The following is a 19,544-nucleotide window of genomic DNA, read 5'->3' as shown; positions in this document are numbered from 1 at the left end:
CACTCAGTTAACCTCTTTTATAGATACTTCTGGTCATTCATTTCCTTGAGTTGCTCCTCTTACTATTTTGTTTCTACTTTTGTTAATTTCCCTCATATCTATGTCAGACTTCAAAGGCTACTCCAATACTGATGTGAAGAGGGATTATTTCAAAGCCAGTGCTGTTCTATTTCTGGTCCACATCCAGTAATTATAGGAGCACAGATAACTGCTCTGCTGGTCTGGCCTTTCATTTGCTCAGTTTGCCATCCCGTGTTTTGGTCTTTCTCCACATGACCTACACGTGATCTTATTGTTTTATTCAACTGTTTATTATTGCTCTTTCTGGTCACGGTCATTTCCCTTTATTAGCCACTGTGTCTTACAATATTAACAGTCATGGTTTCTTATTATATTATTAAAGTCATGGTTCCAAAGCACAAAATTTTTAGGCCCTGAAGAAAACCTCTCAATAAATGCTTTAGTTTGACGTGGAACCAACAATCTTCAAGGGCAACCTTCAAATCCAGACACACTAAGATGGTCATTAAAGGCAGCCTCATGGGCGAAAAGCAAAGAGAAATCATTGTGGTACCTATTTACAGTCAAAAATAAAGGCAACAGAATGACTAAAAATTCATAGAAAGACTTCAGATCTCTTTCTCAGGGACCAAAAAAGAAATGGAAAATTGCTATACATGTGGTAGGGTGCACACTGTTAATTACCTATCCAACTATTTTTTTTGATAAGAAAACATCAGTTTTGTTCAGGTACCTGGTGATCATGGAATTGAGGAGAAGGTGAAATCCCTCTACCCTTTTGAGTAAGTCTTAATTACTCTAAGCCAATCATGAAAATTACATTCTTATGCTCATAATTGGTTTAGGAATGGACATGGACACAATTCTAGCCAATGAGGGGAGGTCTATTGAGGAGATTTAGGAAAGTTTTCCTCAAACCTATAATCAGTTACAAGATGAAGACACTCCTTTTTCTGGCTTTGAATAGTTTTCTGTAAGGTTATGATGCATGGAGCTAAGGCAGCCGTCTTATGACTGTGGGTTTACAGCCTGGGGATGAAAGGCAATAAACTGAGATAACACTGTGGAAATTCTGAAAAATACCCTGATTCTTGATGAGGTTATTGAACCACTAAATTAACTATTCTTCAAGTTTCAATACCTCTGAACTCCCAGTAATGTGACTTACTAAATGATATTATTGCTTAAGCCAGTTTTAATTGGGTTTTCTGTAAAGCTGCTGTTGAATACACCCTGACTGATAAATTATCCAACAGTTATTAGTTCTTCTAATGTTTTGTTATATCCAATGAAGAAATTTACTACTAAATTTGATTTTAATCATGGTGAGCTAGAGCAGTAACATAAAATCTTTGTAGGGTTATTTATACTGAGATTTATGTAATTTAAACACATTTGTGATTACATTTTATTTATGAGTAAAGTAGTTGACATTTTTGGACAAAAATGAAAACAAAACAAAACTGTGTGGGAATAACAATATTTTCCAAGAGAGATGTTTTAGAAATATAAAAATTGGCTAATGAAATATCAACCATAAGTTAAGTATACCATACCAGTGTACAAAGTAATGACAAATTGAAATTCAGACAACATGGATTGAAAATGTATGTATTTGAATATATCACTCATTATTCTTAAGGTGTTTCTGAAATTTCAGTCAAACCTGGATCTTTGGCTCCAAACATTTGAGCATTTAAAAAAAAAATCAATCCTAAATGGAAAATACTGCAAAGTCTAAAATTATGTTAAAATGTACTCTACCTTACTAATGCATAATCAACTTGAGAGGGTGGCTAAGAATATTTAAATTGTATTTATAAAAAAACATAAAATACATGTATTTTTATATAAAAATTAAAAACATAATTTTTATTTATATAAAAAACATAAAAATGAGCAGCATATCTCAATAATTATTAATTCTTAGATTTTCACTACTGTTTGAGAATCTATATTCCCAAGCCTAAAAACTTTGTGTTAAAAATATTAAATAAATGTTCTGCCCAATAAATAAGAGCAGAAACAACCACAAAATATATATTTTAAATTAGCCACAAGCAATCTATAAGAAGTATATTGAACAGACTATACAATGAAACAAAACTAACATTTGATCTTTGCAGAAATGTAATACCAGTGTCTTTTAGAGTAGATATTTTAAACTGCAGACTGAAGAACAGGAAAACTGAAAAGCACGTTTTTCACAACAGAAAAATATTCAATGATGAATCAAAATGGATAGAATGATCTAAAACTGAGATTATGCTAACCTGAAAGTATTTGATTTACAGATATTCAGTTGGTTTAAAGTTAATATTCATGGAATGATTGATTTTGACCAAATAAGCATAAGGTAATTTTAAAGTGGAGCCCCAATAAACTATTATAATGGGGGAAAAAAAGTTTGTTTTTTTCTGGTTTATGAAAATATTTTGTTAGATTAAAAACCAGGGTGACTTTGGTACAAGACATCCTCTGCTGGACAGAGTCTGCCATTACAATATTACATCATCTATTTAGAGCTGAAGAAACTTGTCTAATTTCTCTCTTTCCTGGTGGGGAGGTGGTAGTGGTGGGGGGGGAAGTGTGCTTTAAAAATATCCATGCCTGAGCTACATCCCAAACCAATTGAAACCAAATCTCAGGATCTGGGTTTCGTGCATTTGCAATTTTTAAAGATGACCGGTGATGAGTGCTTACTGAATATTGCTATCAAGATTTTTACCATCATTGAGAAAGTTACATGAGTTTCACATGCAAGAACTGGTCTGAGACTGTGTGAGACATACCTGAACTAGGGAGGTTTTATTCTAATTAAATGGAAAGAAAATGAAATCACTGTGTATTATTATTCCGTTCAGTTTACCTTGGGCTTTTCGTCCAGGATCTGCTGACGTATCTCTTTGTGTTTCTCTACGAGTTTTTCTTGCCGTTTACTTTGTGCCTCTTCTAACTATAAGAAAGTTACAAAGAAAGTCATTTTCATCTAAACATTCAAGTGAACGTTTTCAGAAAAAAATAAAAGCTTTTCAGATCTGTGGCATATGTTTATTTCATATCCTGGTCAAGAACTGACCTTATAAGGGTAGGAGACTGCAAGGGTAGGAGAAGCTGGGTGATGGGTACACAGGGGGTGGGAGTGAGGTGATCGATGGATTATACCATTCTCATATTTTTGTTAATGTTTGAAAATGTCCATAATACCAATTTAAAAATTAATGAAAAACCTTTGGAGGTTGCCACCTCTCTACCATTGGTAACAACTAAAGGTTCTTTTGCGGAAGGTCCCCTTGACATCATGTTTCTGGGTTCCTGACTCTAGAAATGATTCTTAACGTCTATCTTCAGATGAACCTTTCTGCATAGAGGTTTGCAATTAAACTTGCAGAAACACTGATTACAGACTGGCTGCTCTGGGAAGTAGCTCTGCTGGGTGTTGGTGAAAAAGAGTTACAATGAAGCATGGCTTTTCTCTCCATAGGCTCACATGGTATTTATCAAACATTCATACATGGTTTGCAAAAGAGAGAGAGATTCATCGGCATGACATACCCTCTTGATGTACTGCACTACCTCCTGGATGTATGACCGGATCATCTCTGTCTTTTCCCTGAAAGCAAATGACAAAGAGATCATTATATGAACTCATCCATCATCGACAAACATGGGAACCTCAGGCTTCCAGATGAAAGTTTACAGAACTCTCAACATCCTTCTTACTGCTGCAAGGAAGGCACCAATCTGCCAGCTCTGAACAAAGGTCAGGTTCCACCCAAGGCACAAGCTCTGTTTTCACTAAATGCCAGGAGGGTTGTCTGACAATATCAGAAGTGAAGATTTAGCCTTTCCCTTAGGCTGGGTCTTTACTCAGCCTTTACCTACAGGCCCTGTGGGCACCTCAATCGTTTATTGAACTGCTCTTTGAGTTCACTATGAAAAACCTTATAAAAGGGATCTTCAAAAAGGTTAATTAGAGGAGAAATTTCACAGATGCATCTTTGTATGGTTGGAAGCTGTTATTCTGCTGTAGAATAATCCCCAGGTAAAAGATGGGAGAAAGGGGGTTCTTTCTACTTACTCTTCCATTTGGCTTTTGTCTTTGGATTTAGCTTCTGTTATCTTCTCCTGCCTCTTTTTATCCATTTTCTTCTTTAATTCCTTCTTCTCTCTGAAGGCAAAATGGAAGTAAAAGGGAAAAATGGTCAAGCAAATAGCAATTGGTGTTTAATACATTTACATACACAAATACATTGTAATGAGAATGAAGGCTTACTTCTCACAAATTTCTTTAAGCTTCTTTAACTGATTATTCTGACATTCTTCAGCAACATCTGTCAATTTTTGAATAAGCTGAGGAAAGAAAATGCAAGTTGGCTATTTTACATTATCACAAACAAAGCACCTTTTCCCTTCCTCTCCCTCCACATCAAACAACAGTATCTGAGGTTAGAAAATCTGATGTTTAACAATAGTTAAGGGACTTCCCTGGTGGCGCAGCAGCTAGGAATCCGCCTGCCAGTGCAGGGGACACGGGTTCGAGCCCTAGTCCGGGAAGATCCCACATGCGTGGAGCAACTAAGCCCGTGCACCATAGCTACTGAGCCTGCACCCTGGAGCCCGTGAGCCACAACTACTGAAGCCCGCACGCCTAGACCCCATGCTCCACAACAAGAGAAGCCACCACGATGAGAAGCCCACACACCGCAATGAAGAGTAGCCCCCACTAGCCACAACTAGAGAAAGCCCGCACGCAGCAATGAAGACCCAATGGAGCCAAAAATAAATAAATAAATAGATTAATTTTTTTAAAAAACAAAAAAACAATAGTTAAAATCATCAGACATCTTACATAGGCAATAAGGACATAATTTTCAACCATTACATTATCTAGGTTTTAATATGAAATTCTTCTTCTTATCTGTTGCTAATTAAACAGGATTTCTTAAATTATTGGGTTAGTTACTGCAGCTTGTCTTTGCCAAGTGCAAAGACAACAAACAGTGTGGACCCAGGTACCAATCCCCACTCTATGACTCACTACAACTATGACTTTGGTTATGGAGCCTATATTTTCTGAACCTACATTTTCTTGGTTATAAATGAGATAATCAATGCCTTTATATCTTGGAGGCACTATGAAGCTTAAAATAAAACTGAGTGTGATACAAATGTAAGATGTAATCAACTGTAAATTATAATTCTTGGTTTCCAGCTTCCATTCCTTGCTTAATTGCTTCAAGAATGACATGAGCCACGATAGTGAGAGGCCCACGCACCACAATTTAGAGTGGCCCCCGCTTGCCACAACTAGAGAAAGCCCTTGCACAGAAACGAAGACCCAACACAGCCATAAATAAATAAATAAATAAATAAAAGAAAGGCAAGTAACTTTATTAAAAAAAAAAAAAAAAAAAAAGAATGACATGAGTTACCCATCTTAGAAACTGATGTTTGTGTCCTGTGTGGGTAACTTCCAAAGAACATTGGAAATTCTCTTCTGTGCTACCATTTTGAATTTTGAATACATTGCCATGATAGCAATTCTTTTATTGTCTTGCATCTATTTTCTTATCAGACCAAGCTTCAAGAGGGCAGTGACTATGTTTTCATATCCTCAACCCTCCACACAATTTCTAGCCTTCAGTAGGTGTTCAATAAATGCTTGTCAATTATGTGAGGGTAATTTTGCCCTCCAGTCACTTCTCTTTCTTTATTCTACATGAAGAACTTACGGAACCTTCTGCCATTGCTCAGGCAGCAATAGCAACTGGACTCAACCCTTCCTACTGGAGCATCAGATAGATGGTGTGGGCTTCCTATGAAAGGTCCATTCTGTTCCCCAGAGATGGAGATTCTCAGATACAGCAGACTGAGTTAACCAGTTTTATATATATATATATATATATATATATATATATATATATATATATATATATATATATATATATATATATATATATATATATATATATATATAGTAGCTATGATAGTACCAAGGCAATATAATCATAACACTAGCAAACTTTCATTGGTAATTTACACATGCCAGGCATAGTTTGAAGAGTTTTAAATGTATTAACTTATTCAATCCTAAGAATTGTTCTGTGAGGTAAGAGCTATTGTCCTCATTTTACATATGAAGATACTGACGCACGGGACTCAAGTTCTGGGCTCGCGTACTTGGTGGTACTTGGCAGAGCTGGGTACAAACCCAGATAAATCAGCCTCCGCAGCTTGTGGCCTTCACCAGTCTCCCAAGCTGCCTTTTGTTGTGATTTTAGAAATTGTTTTAAAAACCTCTTCTTATCTAAGAGAATAAAAGAAATCGAGGGAGAAATTCTCTCACAGAATTACCATAAAGAATCCACATTAACTTGACATTAACATGAAATTTGATGCACTCATCTGTGAAGTGGATTAAATCTGAACAAATATAACTGGAGCTTGGGCCAGCAGAAAGCCTATTTGAAATCACTGAAAATCATTCAAAAGAGGTTGCCTGATCATGACTGTCACAATTAAAGAAATCATGAAATACTGCAGTTTAGTAATGCCATTTATCAAACCGTCTAGATTTAAAATCCTGCTGTGCAAAGACTCTGGCCATTTCCTTGAGGATTCCCGCAGCGCCTCTATTCTAGCTGAGGGGTACACACAGGGCCTTCGCCTCCCCAGAAGACCTTTCTCCTCCCCCGTTCAGCCTAAGGAGTTACAGAGGGTTATCAGGGGAGCCCCAATCTTGGCAGCAACGTCAGAATCCCTTGTGAGCAACTTCTTAAAAATACACATTCCAGGACCTGTTCCTAGGCCTATGGACTCCACATGTCTAGGGGTAGGGCCTGGGAATCAGTGTTTTCAAAATCTCCTCAGATGATGTGGATTCTTTGCCAGATTTAGGGAGTCTCAGTGAGCTCGCCCTCCTTCTATAGCCACTGCTAGGTCTCCCAGCAACACTTCTGAATTCAGTGACATTCATGCTTCTATTTCCGTGTTCTCATCTCCATCATTCACCCTAGTCCAGAATCGTTTCTTGATTATGGCAGCATCTGTTCACATTTACAGCTTTCCTCCCCACTCCTGCCCTCTTCCTCAGCACCATCAACATCCAGGCAATGAAGCCACTGAGCTTGAGATCTCCCAGCCCTTCTACCCACTTGATTCTGAGTTTTATTTCCATTTGTTTTCAGCCCCCACACAACTGCCAGCACCAACTTCCCTCAAGGTTCTGCAAAAGTTTCCTGTCTGCTGCAGCCCCTGGCCTTCCTTTTTGCCCCTCCCTTGCACCATCTTCACTTGTTTTTTATTCTTCTCGGAACTAATTCCCACCTCTTTTGCTCCCAGAACACACACCTTTATCTAAACTATTCAAGTTAGCCACAATTCAACAAATATTTATCAAATGCCTACTAAAGACCTGGCATCATTCTAGAAACACTGAGCTGATGAGTTGGCTTTCTAGATCTTGCTACTCAAAATATGGTCCAGGAGCCAGCAGCATTGGCATTACCAGGGAACACAGCAGAAATGCAAATTCTCAGGGCCTGACCCAATGGACTAAACAAAAATCTGCGTTTTAACAAGATTCCTAAGAATTTCATGTGCACGTTATTGGGGAAGATGGAGACAGTTTAGAAGAAGCCCTCTGTTATGCACTGAATGTTTGTGTTCCCCCAAAATAAATATATTGAAATCCTGAACCCCAGTGTAATGGTATTAGGCTGTGGGACCTTTGGGTAATTAGGTCATGAGGGTGGAGCCCTCATGAATGGGATTAGTGCCCATAATTGTAAAAGAAACCACAAGAGCTTTCTCACCCCTTCCACCATGTGAGGACACAGTTAGAAGAAAGCTCTCTATAAACTGGGAAGTGGGCTCTCACCAGACGCCAAATCTACTCGTGCCTTAATTTTGGACTTCTCAGCCTTCAGAACTGTCAGAAATAAATATTCGTTGTTTAAGCCACCCAGTCTCTAAGGGACCCTCTCAAATTCCCTCTTTTCTTTCTCAAAAGAGCTGCAGAACTTTATCTGCATTGTCTTCATTACCCCAGACTCAGCTTCCTCACCTCTGAGACAGGGATAATGTTTCCTTCCTGGGGTGGTTGTGAAAGCTGGAAGAGAAGACATGTGTGGGATTCCTAATAAACCAGGTCATAGGTTCTTAGCTTGGTTTCCTTACCCTTCCTTCCCAGAGGAAGGTTTTCCTTTGCTTTTTGTCCCATCTTCTTCTCCCTGTGGGAGGATCACCATTTCACTTTCTTGTCTCAAACTTTCTTCTGCACTGGATACATTCATTCCCTTTGCCTAAAAACACATCTCTATTTTCTTATCCTCCCAGAACCCTGAACTTTTGTTCCACCTTTGACCTTCCTTTCCTTCCCATCCCTAAAATGGAAGACCAATGGCTGCTTCCACAGCTGCAATGCCCCACTGCCACAGTCTTCAACCCCATCATCTTTTCCATTCCAACTACCAGCATTTACCTGATTTTGCTTTAAGATTACAAAAACTTTTTTGTTACTAAACTCACTGGCCATGTCTCAGGACTGAACTTTTATTATTCTAGAGATTCATAAGTTTTCTTAACTCATTGTATCCTTAAGATCTCAGTAATTTTTTCAAGGCACCCCCTAGGTCAAAAGAAATAAAGGAACAGTTCCATTTATTTATTAAATGGTTAGGTCCAAATAACTTAGTAGTAGTACTTTGCACAGAATCCAACAGATGTTGCTCTGTTTCCTTCAAAAACATAAAATATCCCACAATGCCCCTGTGAGTTCAGTGCAGTGCCTAAGAGTGACGTGGCACATGGTTTGGGAATCGTGACTTTATCCTTTTGAAAGGATGCCAGCTGCCAACCACTCTCATAAGAAGCTCTCTTTCCTTCATTTACAGTATCTCCAGCAATTCCAACAGTCACTCTTCTCTGATTCTTTTAAGTGCTTCAGTTCATTTCTGCATCAACTGCCTTTGACCATCTCTAGCTGAGGGTGGCTCACTAGCATCTCAACATCTTTCACAGAAGGCAAGTCATCGTATTTTCCCATTAAGTATCATCACTCAGGTTAAAAGTGTGCATTACATTTGACTGCCCTCTTGGGTGCTTTCCCCATCTGTTGAGTCCTGGATAATTGTTCATTTCTCTTGTCACCATGTTATCTCTTGGCTTTGTGTTAACAGCGCTCTGGTGTAGAACCTCATTAACTCCTGTCTGGACTTGGCAAGTATTCTCTCCCTGCCCTCAGTCTCTCCTTAGTCCTTCTGCTCCATCTCAAATAGTATTTTTTGTATCTCCCGAGCATTAACTGGCTCTCTATCTTCAAATACATTACACTCCAGCTCTAAATTTCCTTTCCTGATTAGCATTCAGCATACTCAATAAACTAGGCAGTATTTTACTCTAAGACTGTCTGGGCACATACCTGCTTCTATACTTTTTCTCATGTTATTTTTCCACCTGGATGATATTCCCATTTGAATGAGAGACAGCACAGATGTAGGGCATTCCCATGGTTGCAGAAATTCCATCGGACTGTGCTGCTCAACTCCTGATAAGGGAGTAGGCACCAGCCAGTGTCTCCCCTTGTCTATGCCCCTTTCCTTTTTAAACCAGCCACTGGTGATTGCCCTTTGATTGCCCAGATAACTCTAGTCCTTAGTCCTTCACTGGCTTTTTCTATATCACTTATACATATTTGTCTTTGTGTGTATGTACATTATTATTGCTCTCAAAAAGGATGCCACTAATGCATCCTTTCTTAATATGGTTTTTTGGACACCAGGCTCTACATAAAATAGGCACTCAAAAATTATTGTGAATCAAATCTGTTAAGTTTAAGAACCACATTGACCTAGACCTTGGTGTTGGTTATGGTGTATCATGTCCAAGCCATGGGCTGTCTTATTGAAAATACTTCTTAAACTACATAATTTTGATATTTAACAAGCTAAGTTTTGTTCCTTTAAGAACAAATGCCTTATTGTGAAATCCAGGTATGTGTTTTTTTTTAATGTGGCTTTTGCATGAAACTAATGAAAATAGTGTCTCCATAGAATCCCAAACAATGTGTTTAAAAAAGGACAATATCTCTGTGTTTAATATGACAAATGTTCTTCCACTCTGCTCAGCTCCCCTTGATCTCCCCAACTCTCGCATACAACAGACCCCTCCCTGTAACATTCTGCCCTTTTCAGCTATTTTCAAAAGATCACTCTTACTATAATTCTGCCCTTACAGCATTTACTGTTTTCATTTAAACTTCCTCTGCTTAAAGTCCAGGAGGCAGAGTGATTAATATTATGACTTTGTTAATAATATGCCACTATTGTCAGACTCACATTAAACTGGCAATGAGATTACGTATAGGCATTAATAATTTATCTCTTTCTTACCCTAGAAAGAGAGAGTGTGGGCCTCAACTATAGTTTTCTCTACCCAACACTACTTCAGAAAGAGCTTCCTCTGCTTTCTGAGAACTGGCTCTGTGCCTAATGTGGTTTCCATGGAGCTGCTGTGTTCTTTACGCCCATCCCTGTGCCAAGGTAACTGGTCTGGGGAGGCATAGATCCAAGTAGGACCAGTCATACCCTGTCTCTAGCCACAGGTGATTGGTCTAAGGTTGCAAGCTTGGCCAATCATATCACACTAACAAGGCTTGCCCCAAGATTTTTCCAACCTGTCATTAGCGAAAGAAATATAACTTGGAAGGGGTTGATGCCTATATTTTCTGACAAGGGGAAGCCTGTGTGCTGCTTTGGACAAAAATAATACTGACATGCAGAGAAAATCAGGAGAGAAAGGGAGAGAGACAGAGACAGACAAACATAGGAAGTGCTGTGAGTGGTTTCTGGTAGGTATCTCTTTATCCCTTCCCTTCTCCTGTGTGGATGGTCAACCCTCCCTTACATGACCTTCCCCTATGTACTTTTCTAGTGTATACTATTCTTGTCTAAGTTAGTCCAATATAGGTTTCTGTCACTTGTAACCAAGGGAATCCCGACAAAAATAAAAATAAAAAAACAAAAATAAAAAATTTTACTCCTTAATCCCCAAATAAGATGAAAGAACCTGTGAGCATTGGGTCCAGGGTTTCTATTTCATGAGGTGTGAAAATCGGACCCAGAAGAGGGATTTTTCACACAATAATTGAAGTGCCTTTTAACTGACCTAAGGGTACTCTCACTTTGGTGTATTTATTAGCAGACAGGCTCTACTCAAAGAACCGTTCAATCATATATTAGCCGCAAGACTCACTGAAGATAGAAAAGAACAAAAAATTAGTTTAGAATTCCTAGGGGGGAAAAAGTCGAGAGTACATGGTAAACTGAAATGCAGTAAAAAACATTTAATTTTAACTTTTAATATGACTTCTTTTTCTGGCCCAAAGGAATAGACATTTCAATTATTTTGCTTGTTTGTTTACCACTCATGACAACTCTCCTAGTTAAATGTTCCAAACCTTTTATGGAATGAAAAAGAAAAGCTCTGGGGAATATAACTTCATGCTTGTTCTCAGCTCCATGCTGAATTTCACTTGGTTTAGTCATTTGAGGGTGAGGGAGTGGTTTCCAAAGAAGAGACTAATTCCTTGACTCTAACTTAAAAGGGATAAAAAAATATGTGGACAGAAATTGTCATGTTTAGAGCCTCTTCTAAGAAGGACAATTTGGGAAAATGTGCAAAGAGCCAAGTGTAGAGTGTACATACTTCAGGCAAACTCATCTTCCTTCTCCCTTCACTCATAAGTGGAGAAGATAGCACCGTCTTTTCTGCTAGTCAAAGCATCCACTCTGAGTTTTCACCATAAACTGCTTGTTTTTCTTCTACAAAGAATTGATTTATGATGCTTCTAAACTAAGAAATGATCTACTGATTAAACGCATTACTGATAATTTAAAAACTAGGTGGATTTTTATACTGGCATGTTTCCTGTCCATTCAAATTGAAAAATATTCATTCATTCATTTCACCAATATTTACTGAGCACCTATGATGTGCTGCATACTGTGTATTGATGGTCCAACTGGGAGTCGGCAGACAAGTCCTGTCCAGGTGGAGCTCATGTTCCCCACCAGCTCAGTTCTTTCTCAGAAGCAGCAGAAAGTCTTGGACTGAAAGACCAACCACCTTGATTCTTTTCTGAGATAGTCTTTCATACCTATGAAATTCATTTCTTTTTAAATTTCCATATCTAAACAGAATTTATAGCTGCTTATTTGAATCTAAAGATTTAAAGAATCCTTGAAATTTTCTTTTTACTTGCTGGGCAAAGCAATAAATGAAAGTGAAAATCTGAGCATGACTCCTAGTCAATGTCAATAAGTTGGCCCAATGAATCTGCAGCATTTAAAATTGTTTTTCACTTTTAAAATATGCCAAAGTAAATGTCAGCTTCTTAGCTTTCTGGGAAATATAAATGGGTCAATGTAGCATACTCCCTTGAATGATATTTCTGGTATCCTTTTATAAGGCTATCAACTGGAAATATCTTCAAACTTTAAAAAAAAATCAAGAAATTTGATAAAGGAAGCTCTAGTAAAGGTGTTTTATCATCTTAGATGATGCCTGGGTTTTGCCATCTTAATTCTTGGGCCTTGTTTCCTGATTAGTAAAATATAGCAAAATTGTAAAATTATATTTATGTGTGTTTTTAAAATTTTTTAATTTTTTAAGAAATTCAATGATGATTTTAAAATGTCCTGATAATCATAAAAAGTAGATATTTATGGCCATGAAATATTTATTTTAATGATAAATGGAATTCATTTTTATGATAAAAGAAGTTTCACTTAAAATGATTCATATATAGCTTTAAGTACAAATTTATAACAGGCAAAGAATTACCCCTTTGTAATTATAAAAGGTTAATGAAGTTACTCGTAAGAGTTTTTGAAAAGTTGGTGTAGTATCACATATGACACAATTACGGATTTTTGATTAAATTAAAAGAAAATGAGAAAATGGTTGTATAGGATCAAGTTAGTTGAGATCATTATATCTGATTAAACCAATTGGAAACAAAAATCCAAACCACCAAAATTTTAGGATCAGGCTTCATAATTCTGAAAGATATCAAGACCATTTAATTTAGAATAGATGAAATAAATATTGCTTATCACTCAGATGTGGGAAAATAACTATACTGTTCAAACAGGAGGTTTTCAAATAATTAAGAAAGGAGACCTGACTAAAAGAGACATGATTTGTCCTGTGGTTTGTAACTGAAATAGTGCAATACATCAAGGGATTAATATTTCAATAGTCTGTTTGAAAGCTAGAACCAGAAGAGCTGCCCATGAAGATAAGTAGCACAGCGTGTCAGCTTCTTTTTTCCTTAATGCAAAACGTATCGTTTCAAGCATCTCTCACTTACCAGATGGAGTGCAATGAGTCTTGTAATTCCAGAGGGCACAAACTAAATTGTCAGACTTGTGAATTCTATTTTGGAATTTTCCCTTCAGCAGAATTTCTTCTGTTCTTTAAGCTTCTTTAAGTTGATGCAAGTCAAAACTATTATTTTCTTTGCCTTTGGGGATTGGTTCTGTTTACTGACTCTTTTCCCTCAATCTTACCTAAATAGTTATCAATTAACACAAAAAATATACTAAGACATACTATGTGCACACAAAAGTAAAAACAAGATTTTTTTATTGCTTTAAACTGAAATCCTTAATTACTATTTTAATAGATCTGAGAGTTGAATCATCTCTGCATTCTATAAGCTAAGTGAAACTAGCATTATAGTTAGAGGGAAACTTTACAAGCACTCTTGTACAAATTTTTATTTAGAAACAAGGATACAAACACTCAAAGAGGTGAAATGATTTAGCTAAAGTTACGTAACTAAAAGTGAAAGTCATGTCTCCTCACTTTAAATCCTGTACAAATTGTCCTTTGGTAAAGAATGATGGCTGTGTTCTAGGCACTGTGTTAAGTTTCCATGGATTATTTTATTGAATCTCACATCCAAACTCAGGGCTATGTGTTGATTTTTGCAAAAAAAAAAAAAAAAGGCCTAATTCTCCACCGTTCCCTGCATTCACTCTCTTTGCAATGTGACTTGTGGTTCCTCTAAACAAGAGATAGAGTCTATTTCCCTATCACTTGTATCCAGGCAAGTCTTACGACTTGCTTGGAGGAAGAAATTGTAAGATCTGTCGAGACTTTACCTACTTCTGTTTGCTCTCATTTGGAGTCCTTTCCAACTTCCACATGGACAAGCCCAGGCTAGCCTTGCTGGATGACGAGACATGTGTATCAGTTATCTGCCTTGACCAGTTGACAGTCAGCCAACCTTCAGGAGCAGAGCCTCTAAGTAACTGGCAACTGAACCACAGACACATGAATAAGCCCAGCCAGGACTAGAAGATCCATTCAGTTGAGTCAAGCTCATATTGCTACACATAGAAACATGAGCTAAGTAAATAGTTGTTGTTTTAAGGCAATAAGTTTTGAGGCGTTTGTTATGCAACAAAGCTAATGGATAAAGATGGGTATACTATTACTAGGTCCATCTGACTTCACAACCTGTGTTCTTAACCACAGTAAGCCCTTGAGGGCAGAGACAACATTTGGCTTGGTCCACAGGAATCCCCCCACCAGTATGAGGACCACAGTAGGCCTTCAATAACTTTGACTTAAACAATTATATAAGCATATTTTATGCTCTCTAAATTGCCCAACCTCCCAAAAATAATAAACTAAAAGATAGCATAAACTCTGTGGGTCAAAAGAACAAGACAATCCAACAGAAAAGTAGGCAATGGATATAAACAGTTTGTAGAAAAAAGGAATACAAATGGGCAATACACACATGGACATATGCTCATTTTTTTAAAAAAACACTTTTATTGGAGTATAATTGCTTTACAATGGTGTGTTAGTTTCTGCTTTACGACAAAGTGAATCAGTTATACATATACATATGTTCCCATATCTCTTCCCTCTTGTATCTCCCTCCCTCCCACCCTCCCTATCCCACTCTTCTAGCTGGTCACAAAGCACTGAGCTGATCTCCCTGTGCTATGTGACTGCTTCCCACTAGCTATCTATTTTACATTTGGTAGTGTATGTGTACACTACCACTCTCTCACTTTGTCCCAGCTTACCCTTCCCCTTCCCGTGTCCTCAAGTCCATTCTCTAGTAGGTCTGTGTCTTTATTCCCGTCTTGCCCTTAGGTTCTTCACCACCTTTTTTTTTTTTTAGATTCCATATATATGTGTTAGCATACGGTATTTGTTTTTCTCTTTCTGACTTACTTCACTCTGTATGACAGACTCTAGGTCCATCCACCTCAATACAAATAACTCAATTTCGTTTCTTTTTATGTCTGAGTAATATTCCATTGTATATATGTGCCACATCTTCTTTATCCATTCATCTGTCGATGGACACTTAGGTTGCTTCCATGTCCTGGCTATTGTAAATAGAGCTGCAATGAGCATTGTGGTACATGACTCTTTTTGAATTATGGTTTTCTCAGGGTATATGCCCAGTAGTGGGATTGCTGGGTCATATGGTAGTTCTATTTTTAGTTTTTTAAGGAATCTCCATACTGTTCTCCATAGTGGCTGTATCAATTTACATTCCCACCAACAGGGCAAGAGGGTTCCCTTTTCTCCACACCCTCTTCAGCATTTATTGTTTGTAGATTTTTTGATGATGGCCATTCTGACCAGTGTGAGATGATATCATATTGTAGTTTTGATTTGCATTTCTCTAATGATTAATGATGTTGAGCATTCTTTCATGTGTTTGTTGGCAATCTGTATATCTTCTTTGGAGAAATGTCTATTTAGGTCTTCTGCCCACATATGCTCATTTTTGATCATGATTAAATCAATAGAAATGAAGATAAATATCATTTCTATCTATATATACATATCTATCTATCTATCTCTAGAACAAATCAATTCTATTAGGGTTACCCAATGATGATTAGGAAAATTAACAAGAACACATTTTGACAAATTGTTTCATTCTTTATTTCATTACTAAAGTCTTGTATTATTTGTCACTTCTTGTTTGGTAGAGAATGTAAAGTTTTCAGAAAAGCTAAATCATTTATTTCTCAAGAAAGATGATCCTGCATTAAAGTCAGAATATTGGAGGAAGACAGATCACACTACCGTAGAGTTAGTTACTTCCTGACACTGCAATTACTCCTGGCACATATACTTCAGCTGAGCAACCATAGAAGTGAGAAAATTCAAGGTTGGCTCTCAGACAGGCTGCAGCAGCAAATGGTGCTAATAGAAATCATCAAAAAGGAAGATGGTGAGCACCCTCAGGCTGTAGCAGGACGTCAAAAACTGCAAATACACATTTATATTCGAACTCAAGATTTCCTAGCCAATTCATGTATTGTAAGAAAAAAAGTGGAGGGGGGGGGGCGGCTTTCATTAAAAACAATGATTTGTGCAAATTATCTCATTATTCCTCCTTACAGTTCAATAAAGTGAGGATTATTCTTATCTTCATTGGAAAGATGAGAAAACAGAAATTCTGAGTGGTCACACAGCTACTCTGGGGGATCAGTGGCCAGAAATGAGGACATTTGACTCCAGACCCTCACTCATCACCACTCACATCTGATGGGCCATTCCATCAGTAGCTGGTCAGTATCCACCCAGAGTTTTCACTGTGAAACACAACCTTCATTCCCCAGGATTGGCAGGGAATTGGGGGCACTCAGCTCAACAGGTACTAGTGTTGGTTTGAGGCCCAGGAATGATTGCTGGTGGGACAGGCAGGAGGATGAATAAGAAGAATCCCAACCATTAAGGTCTTTGTGAAGGAAAGGAGAAATGAATGGGCTTGGAACACGTGGGAGACAAAAATACGAGAAAGAGGAGAAAAGGTAGGAAGTAAAGCAAAACAAAACAAACCTCTGCAGAGGATAAAGAGTATGGTGCTGTGAGAGAGAATGAGGAAATCTTTTCTTGACGCCACTGAAAAGGAGAAAGAAGAGAGAAGACAAAATGGCGGGTCAAACCCTGTGGCAACTGAGAAGCGACCCCATGGATGTCACCACAAAACCTCCTCTCCCTAGGCAGTGGATGTTGAGCCTTGAAAGTGATGTTTGGGCTGATTGTGAGAGTGATCGAGAACCCTCAGAGGGACCCCCTAAGAATTTCTATCACTTACCAAACTCACATTTAAAATTAAGACCTTACCCTAATGGTGTGACAAAACCCAGGGTCAATCTATGGCAGTTGATGAAAAACAGGTAAGTTAGAGCAGATTCCCCAACCATAGAGCTCTTTCCTGGAACAGAGATCCTTCACTGGGCTCCACAGACCCCCAAGATATCTATGAAGAGATTTCAGGGGGTGCAAGAACTTCAGTGGGGTTGGGGAAACTACATCTTTATTTTCACTCACACTAAACTGAAAGTAACGGTTTCCTTCTATAATGAACACAGGCAGGGAATCACAGGAGTGATTTCCATAGGACCTCTGCCTTTGTCACCAAGAGATAACCATCCAGCTTGACGGTCAAGCTATGAAGAGTGGAGAGTACGATGTATTTCCTATTTCAACCAAGAGGAAATTTACACTTATTTTAAAATGCATTCTGAACAGAGATAAGAATCAATGGCTCTAAAACCTGATTCTTCAATGTGAATGTGGAACACGTGACCTGTGACTCCTATCAAAATGCGAATTGTGATTTAGCAGGTCTGGGGTGGGACCTGAGACTCTGCAGGTCTAACAGGCTGGCTCTCAGGTGATTTGGGGACCACACTTTGAGTAACTAGGCTGCAGAGATGCTTGGATGTAGAGTTTTAAAGAGGATGATTCTTATTTAGACAGGTAGAACAAGTCCTTTGAGTCCTTTCAGCTATGGAGTCTATGAAGCTTGGTGTGCATTTGACACCTCCTATGACAACATGAAAAGTTATCTCAAAAATATCCTCTTGGCGTTTATTAATTTCTATGGTTAGGCAAATTGTTCCCACATCTGTGTCTCCATAGCAGTTTGCTGATAGCTGTCTATGGTTTCATTTATCACATGGTATTAATGACTGTAGTACATGCTCCCTGTGCTTATGCTGACCACGCCTTCCTCATCTTTACCTCCAGTGTCTATCAGAGGGTTTGGCAGATATTAAGTTGTAATGCACATTTGGCAGGGAGTTTATTGATGCCATGGTTTCTTTCTCAATCCTTGAACTGTGGGTTCACATTTTATTTAATTCCCAAAGCAATTTTGGGAGATAAAATATCTTCTGCCTAATTTTCCGCATCACCCAAATACTCCTTTTTACCTGGGGCCTACATGCTTTTTAATTACACTTCCACTTGTCTAATTTAGCCTAAGAGGACTGTTTGTAATTCAGAACCACAACCAAAGATAGAACTGACACTTCTAGGTGCCTTTCAGTCAAAAGACTTCCTGGCAGAACAATTTGTAGTTATTACAAATGGGGTTGATAGAAAGTTCTGCCACATGTTAGCTAAAGGCATGTAGTGTAAGTTGTGGATGCCCTGAAATGTCCATAAAATAAACTCTGTGTGGTTCTAAATCCCAGGTGTTTGGGTCTTAGCCTTCTTAACAAAGGCCCATACAGGTATGTTCAAGGGCACTGGAACTTTATCTAAACCCAAGTCCACAATCACAGTGGCGAAGGATGGAGCATTTTGAGTAGGTTGCTTGTATTTGGCCTGAAAGGGCCAGGCTGGCTTGGATGTATATGTATGTTTTTCTGAAAAGCTTTCAAGCTTTCATTGTGGACACACTCATTCCTTCTTGGGGAAAAGGAGGCAGAGACACATGTTCTGAGATTGTCACCTCGAGTGGCAGTTCTGCCAGCTCTCCTGCTCCACTGGCCCTTCGGGTGGGATTTTCCCACCTATAAGTTCAGCTTGGTCTTCCCTAGTTCCCTGCCAACTTCCTCCTTCAGGGGAAAATCTGTTGCGCAGCTTTCCATGTCCCCGTCTGGTGGGATTTGATGTGGTGCTCACCCTCACGTATGCCTCCCAGAACTTTGAGATTGTGTAGCTGTTGCCTGTGATTTCTGCATCTAATTTCTGAAGCTCAAGTCTCCTTCTTCCCAGGAGGCCTTTCTGGGATGTCTGGGCTTCTGTGTTAATTCACACTCTTAATTCTTGTTTCAGGAATGTTCTGTGAGTACTGGGCTTCCCTCTTATTCTACCATGTCTCTTATGAATTGCCATGTTTCTTTCCTTGGGGAATGGATCTTGCCAGAGGTTGGCACTTTGAGGAAACTTCAGATGATTATGGCTGGATTGCCTCATCTTTGAAGTAACATTGACCCTGTTAGTCAACTTCAGTCATCTGTGGGAGAACTCCAGGACTTCTAACCCTCAGGCTGCTATTCCTCTGAGCTGTGCTTCTGGATGGCACTTTCCTGGAGCCCCATTCCTCACCATGTACTCCCAGCTCAGCCCCAGAGCCGTCCTTGTGAAAGTACCTCAGATCACATCACTCCTCTGCTCAGAACCCTCCACTGGCTCCCATTGCGCTCTGAGTGGAACACAGAGGCCACAAGGGACCT

At 38.6% G+C, this 19,544-nt stretch overlaps 1 protein-coding gene across 7 annotated transcripts in view; it reads right to left on the bottom strand.

The window, feature by feature from the left end:
* The window catches only part of PLCB1 (phospholipase C beta 1), a 690,420-nt gene that overhangs the window by 71,107 nt on the left and 599,769 nt on the right, over positions 1-19,544 (bottom strand). For 6 of the 7 annotated variants that reach the window (XM_082358993.1, XM_082358994.1, XM_082358995.1 and 3 more), the window contains 4 exons: positions 4,298-4,374; positions 4,103-4,192; positions 3,577-3,634; positions 2,891-2,977 (listed from right to left, as the gene is read on the bottom strand). In XM_082358993.1, coding sequence (XP_082215119.1) covers positions 2,891-2,977; positions 3,577-3,634; positions 4,103-4,192; positions 4,298-4,374 — 312 coding nt within the window. Of the gene's footprint in view, positions 1-2,890; positions 2,978-3,576; positions 3,635-4,102; positions 4,193-4,297; positions 4,375-5,906; positions 16,273-19,544 lie in introns of those variants that run through there. The other variant, XM_082358999.1, reaches the window with a different exon arrangement.

Source organism: Balaenoptera borealis (genome assembly GCF_965194805.1).
Source record: "Balaenoptera borealis genome assembly, chromosome: 16".
Taxonomy (NCBI): Eukaryota; Metazoa; Chordata; class Mammalia; order Artiodactyla; family Balaenopteridae; genus Balaenoptera; species Balaenoptera borealis.
The sequence above is the reverse complement of the archived record's forward strand: the minus strand, read 5'-3'. Positions and strand labels throughout refer to the sequence as shown.